General features: G+C 35.6%; 2 protein-coding genes across 2 annotated transcripts; one reads left to right on the top strand and one right to left on the bottom strand.

Annotated features, from left to right (window-relative positions):
* The first annotated feature begins 289 nt into the window (after positions 1-289).
* LOC145016977 (ARM repeat superfamily protein) lies at positions 290-2,390 on the top strand. The gene is made up of 8 exons (XM_078975111.1): positions 290-396; positions 482-947; positions 1,046-1,132; positions 1,226-1,416; positions 1,508-1,703; positions 1,800-1,864; positions 1,954-2,055; positions 2,152-2,390. Exons 1-8 carry the CDS (start codon positions 356-358, stop codon positions 2,267-2,269), a joined length of 1,266 nt encoding a protein of 421 aa, XP_078831237.1. The 5' UTR covers positions 290-355; the 3' UTR covers positions 2,270-2,390.
* A 98-nt stretch (positions 2,391-2,488) lies between these two features.
* Positions 2,489-5,149, bottom strand: LOC145016979 (glucan endo-1,3-beta-glucosidase 12-like). The gene has a single exon (XM_078975112.1). The coding sequence runs from the start codon at positions 4,010-4,012 to the stop codon at positions 2,876-2,878; it is 1,137 nt and encodes a 378-aa protein (XP_078831238.1). The 5' UTR covers positions 4,013-5,149; the 3' UTR covers positions 2,489-2,875.
* Positions 5,150-6,167: the final 1,018 nt, after the last annotated feature.

Raw genomic sequence — 6,167 nt, 5'->3', positions numbered from 1 at the left:
GATGAACTCAGATCTATAACGAGGATAAGAAAAAAACAACAAAGATCAAAGGATCGTATGCTCTGATACCATTTCAATATGAGTAATATGATAAGAAAAAGAAGTAATTGAAGAAGACTCCATTGATTTACATAATGAAGCTCTGAAAGCTAATTACAGAGTAAAACCAACAGAATGAAATTTACGTCTAATTAAATCTGTTTTAACAACCTCTATATATTTACGGATCTAACCTTCATGAATCTAAATATTTACAGAATAGACCCTGAGATAAAATGTAATATATGCTTTCTAGTTCTATCCCGCTTGTGAAGAAACTGTTGAGGAAGAACTCAAGACTCTCAGACCAGCAAAAATGGCGACTTCCTTCTCCAATCTTCGTGACCTCCTCACTCGGTAAGTAGATACTCCCGCCACAAATCATCTGTTATCTGTGTCATCGTCTTGTCTTTTACACTCTAAAATTTCCCTCTTCACGCAGATTGTCCCAACCAATCCGAGAATCACTATCGAAAACTTCCTACAAACAACCAGAATCCGACATTTCAATCAAATCTCTCCTTCAATCCCTTCTACCCCCCTTTCCGATTAACATCAACGAAGAATCCGATCTTCAATCCCACTTGACGAGCTTCACCTTACTATGTGCCGCTTTAGCTTCTTCTCAAACCTCGACGTATGATCAGCTCTCATGGATTCCACTTTCTCTCTCAAATTCCGCGGATTCCGCTTTCCGAGAATTACATAAAGCTTTTTCCGATGATCAGGGGAAAGACATAACGATCGAATTGATACCTAGAGTTTTGCCTTTGCTTAAAACGAGTATAAAGGAGAGTTCAATCGATAAGGAGGATGCCGATGGCGACGAGGTCTCTGCCGCCTCGGCTAGGGTTCCGGTTGCTTACGCCATTGTCGCTGCTCATCAATTTAAATGGCTTGTCACACAGGTTTCGTCTCGTTCTCTTCGTTAAAAAACGCAAATAAAGCTAGGGTTAGGGTTTTATGTAAAACGATCATGAATCATCATCGCTATGACTTATGACAGGTTGATTCATCGCAATTAGGAAAAGTGTGTTCGTTGATTATCCCATGTGCACTCACAGCTCTTGATCATTGGTCTCCAGAAGTGAAAGTAGGTATCAAAACTTGGGTTCTTCAATGTTCAATCTCATAGACTCTCATTTCTACTTCTTATTGCTCCAATTCTGGATTGAATTTCTTTCAGCGTCAAGGAATGATGACGTTCATACATCTAGCAAAACATGTGAATTCTTCCGAGTTTAGTGTGTATGAAGATGTGATTCTGGATGCTTGTTGTCAAAACATTGCTTCAAGTGATGAAATCTGGGAACATGTAGTTGAGATGTCTGTGCTCCTTGTGACTAGTACCCAACAAAACAATCCTCGTAGCTCATGGTATTTATCTTTTTATCTCTTCTACCCTTTTTAGCTGATTTTAACTACTCATTGTTCATCAAAAAGCATATATATGTGAGAGTTTTTGTAGGTTTGAGAAGGTGTTGAATGAGATGTTAAGCCATTTATGGAGACAACCAAGATCAAAGGAGAGGCGTATCGCATTTCTTAAACACATTGAGCCACTTTTTATTGGCATGGGACTTGTATTGTTGGGTCATTTCAGACGCATGTTCCCTCTTTTCTTCAAGTGGATGCATGCTGATGATGATCAAAGTGTTCTACTGGTAACATTATATAAATATATAATACACTATAGAGTATAGACTCATTTCTTCATAGAGGAAACCGAAAGACCTTTTATTATTTCTTGAAACTTACAGGTTCTTGACAGTGTTAAAACAGTTATAAAGTTCACGTGGATAAGGTATTCACCATTTTATGAAAGGTATAGTCCTTAAATGCACAAGTGATTTGGAGTTAAAAGGTTTTTTTTTTTTTTTTTGGTTTGATTTGATATTTTTTCTTTGACCCCAGATTGATAGATGAATTGGTGATTTTATACAAAGATGCATCGCTCAAAGTTGAAAAAGAAGAAATACGTGCTCGTATTGTTCAGATACTCACCCTTCTACAAAAGTAAAATTCTGAGCCTACTTATCGATTGTTACACATGATATGAGTAAATGGGACAAAAAATGGTATTAATTTGTATTATTATTATTTTTTTTTCAGATGCAAAGGGGAGCAATTTGAAGCAGCATGGGTAAAGTACAAAGAGGATCCAAATTTGTCAAAACTTTGCACATCATTAAATCCTGAAACTGTTGTATCACACCCAATTTCAACTTAACTTGATGACAGCTGAAGAATGTAGATGAGTAGATGACTGACTAATTTTAGTTGTGTTAAAATATTGTCAGTGTTGACACATTAAAAATGGAAATGCATTAACTAGTAACAAATATTTATAATTGTTTTTTGTGGTGAAATTGTGTTGGACAATGCATTAACTAGTGACCAATTTTTTATAATTGCTTTTTTTGTGGTGAAATCTTGTTTTGGAGTGACATTATCCCATCTTAATTATGTTTTAAATACAACAAGATTATTATTGGACTTGTAACAAGAAGAATATCTACTAAATCCATTTTTAGCATCTGCTGTATCTGCTTCATCAAACAAGTTGCTATTTAATCTGGGAAGAAAAGTTAAACTACTATGGCTACCATCATTTACAAGAACAATAAAATAGTAATACTCATGCCTTTCATTGATACTAACATAACGATCATAAAATACTATCAATCTTCCCTCCCAAATATATTTACCTAATCAAATCAGTAATCCACTAATTACCTCAGTCAACAACAGAGATTATGAATGGTGTACCCCTAATCAAGTATGTTTATAGTAACCTAATCGTGTCATTAAAAAATTAAAGCATATCAACATACCACTAGAACAGCAATAAACCACTTACCAGTAATAGAAATCCAAGAACAGTGATCTCTGTCAGTGCTCCAATGGTAGTGGAGAAACATCCAGAGAAATCAATTTCAAATTTCATGGACATGTTGGGGTGCAAAAACCCCCAGTTCTGTCCTGTTCCAACTCTCATAGCTGGTAGGTTCGTGAATGTAGTGTTTGTATCGAATACCTCATAAATGTAAGCTTCAGCTACTCCTTCTTTCCTCAATGGTGTACCTCTACCAGATTGGAGATGATAAACCAAACCACGTAGGTACATTTCAGCGTATATTGGACGTGCTTCTACGTCATTTGCTGAATCACAGCTCGGCCACCCTGTCTCCGTCACTACCACCGGAATATTCTCATGTCCAGAGATGGTTAATGCAGCGATAACAGCATCCACCATAAGATCAAACAAATTACGGTACCTAACGCCGGTGATGGCATCGTCTCTGAAGTTATAAGTCTCTTCTTGAAACAGAGCAAAACCGATTGGGATCTCAGGTCGCAATTTGTATACGAAGTAAGGGTATAAATTCACAAAGAATGACGAATTCGTTTCACTTAGAAACTGGAGCAAGGGTTTAAGGATGACATTGTTAGTCGGTTCTTCGAATTCAGCTGAGGAAGGCGGAAACGACGTCATCATGATGTTAACAAACGAGAAAGTCGTTGAGACAGTGATTTTCCGTATCCCGAGATCCACAAGTGATTGATGGACGTTACGTACGGCGCGGAGGAGAACATCTGCGGAGGAAGCGTTTCCGTCAGCTAGGACGTTAGTCCCGACGGAGATGGCGGTGATGAGAGCGCGTGGGTAGAAAGGGACGACGTGGTTGTAGAGCCAGAGGGAGGCGATGGAGCGATTGGTTGATATGGAATGGATGAGAGAGTTTGGAATGGAAAGGAAGAGTGATATATTAGTGTAGAAGAAGGCTCGGATTACAGAAGGTTCAGCGACAGGGAGGCGGACGGCGGTGATTTTTAGAGATCTGAGTGTACTGGCGACTTCTTCCGGTGGTGGTTGAGATGGAGCTGGTACGTAGGTTACGCCAATTGTAGTGGCGGAGGCGGTGGAGACGACGGAGAGGAGGAGGAGGAGGAGAGGGAGGGAGTGGGACATAGTTGAAAGTTTTAGATTAATGGGGTTGAGTGGGTTTAGGGAGTGTTGGAGGAAGAAGGAGGGGTATGGGAAAAGCACCTGCTGCGCATTATAGCATGTAGCAGTTCGTTTGTTGTTATTTGATAGATGCTGTGGGAGGAAATGATCTGCTGCTACGCAGAGGCTTAACACGATGGAATTGGCGGATATTTGTCCATATGACAATAATATTGGGTAGTAAAACTATACTAAAAGTCTAAAACCTTTTTTTTTCTTTAATAAAAACGTTTCTATCAAATTATAAAAACTTAATTTTACTTGTCTTAAGTAATTATTGATTCAGATTTGAAAAATGTCAAAACTAATTCAATATATATAATGCTTCTAGTAATAATGATAATATGGGTGTCCAGATTTTCTTGTTATTTCTTTTGAAGACTCACTTCCATCCAATAGTCTCGATATTATCGGGCATCAAGCTAAGTCACGTAATTGGTTGCTGTGCATGGATTTTATAAAATGGGTTAAATGTTTTGCTAACTAAAAATAATTGAAATTAAATTCAATATTAGTTTGGGATATATTTTGGAGGTGATGTTCGAAAACCAAGTCGATGGTTATGTTCCAAGTGGGAAAAAAAGGTACGTGACATCTTTGTTATACTTAACATTCAGTAATGACTACAAATGTATAAACATAGAAGGCTAAGGGTTAAATGGTAAGATTATGGAGCGAAACTTGATGTTAGGTCCAATATTGGTACTTTTAAGACATTACTAAGGTTGGGGAACCAAATGTGACAAGTTGGAAAATGGTGTGATCTTAAGCTTCTAGGGCTTCAAGCTCTTATTTTCGGGAAACAAATTTAGAATAGAAGAAGAGAGAGGTTGAGTTAGTGGGAAGGGAATTCTTGGTTTAAAGCAATTCGAAGATCAAGTCAATTGAGGTCTAGTGGTTATTCGGGTTGTTCTAATGCTTCCTTATGAACATGTTAAAAGTATCTATGGGATAAAAAGGTTAACTGAGATTAAGGAATATTAATTAGAAATTTTGAGGTTAATCGGCAATTTTAATTTGGTTTGATTATTCATTTATGTGTTTTATTTTAATATTACACTTGTAGAAGCTTTTGGGAGATTACTTACATGTTTGAGGTGAGTACATAGCCATGTAAGCACATATTCTATTTTAGCGTGTACTTTCAACTTATGTGTGTTTTTGAATGATGATATTTTTGATGTATTTGAGTTTATATATGTTTAATTTAATCATATTTAATATAGAAGTATTTTTTTTTTTCAAAGACTATTATAGGTGAAAGTTATTATGAGTTATCGTGTTTCAACGATTGCTTATGGTGTGTCAAAGATACTTAATTTGGATATCCATTTTGTGAGTTCACCTTTAGAGAGATCAAGGGAACTCTTTAATATATCAGGACTTTTGCGACTAGTTAATCTTCCGTTGAGAGATCACTGAAGAACTTTCTTAAAGATGGGAAATATACATCATTATAGATATGAGTTATGAGAATAGATAATTTAAGCTATTCATACATTGTACATTTTGGTGCTTATGTTTACTTTATATACATAAATTTGTAAACTTTTACTATATAATGTCAACTTTATGCAACTTACAAGGCCTTTCATAAATTTAATGTATTAAAATTATTTTTACATGTTCTCAAGTTAGTAGTAATGATAATAGAAGTGTTTGGATGTGAAAATTAGTTTATATTAGTTGGAAGATACTTGTTTGAAACGTGTTTAGACCACGAATACTTTTAGTTGGTTTCATTTGCGAATCGGGATAATGTGTGTATCCTTCCAATTGAATTTGAAAAAATAATTATATATTGGACTTCCGATTTGATGAACTATTTTTAAAAGGTTATTATTGGTCGTTTAAATCATATTTCAAACATTCCTTATGATGGGTGTTTTAGATTTGATATCGAGTTCCATCGAAACAAACCATATATCATAATTGTAACATGACATGGCTTCCTAATAATTAGTTGATTCATCTTGAACAACCATTTTCAAGTCTAATTTAAAATATTATATCATCTATAAGCAAATAATTTTTATTCCTATTCCTAGCATCATAGTAATTGTGAATTTATGTATCTTCTAATATTTATCTGGTTATAAGTAACTTCATAAAAAAAATT

The sequence above is a fragment of the Lactuca saligna genome, chromosome 9, assembly GCF_052625555.1.
Source record: "Lactuca saligna cultivar CGN05327 chromosome 9, ASM5262555v1, whole genome shotgun sequence".
In the NCBI taxonomy this organism is placed as follows: Eukaryota; Viridiplantae; Streptophyta; class Magnoliopsida; order Asterales; family Asteraceae; genus Lactuca; species Lactuca saligna.
The sequence above is the reverse complement of the archived record's forward strand: the minus strand, read 5'-3'. Positions and strand labels throughout refer to the sequence as shown.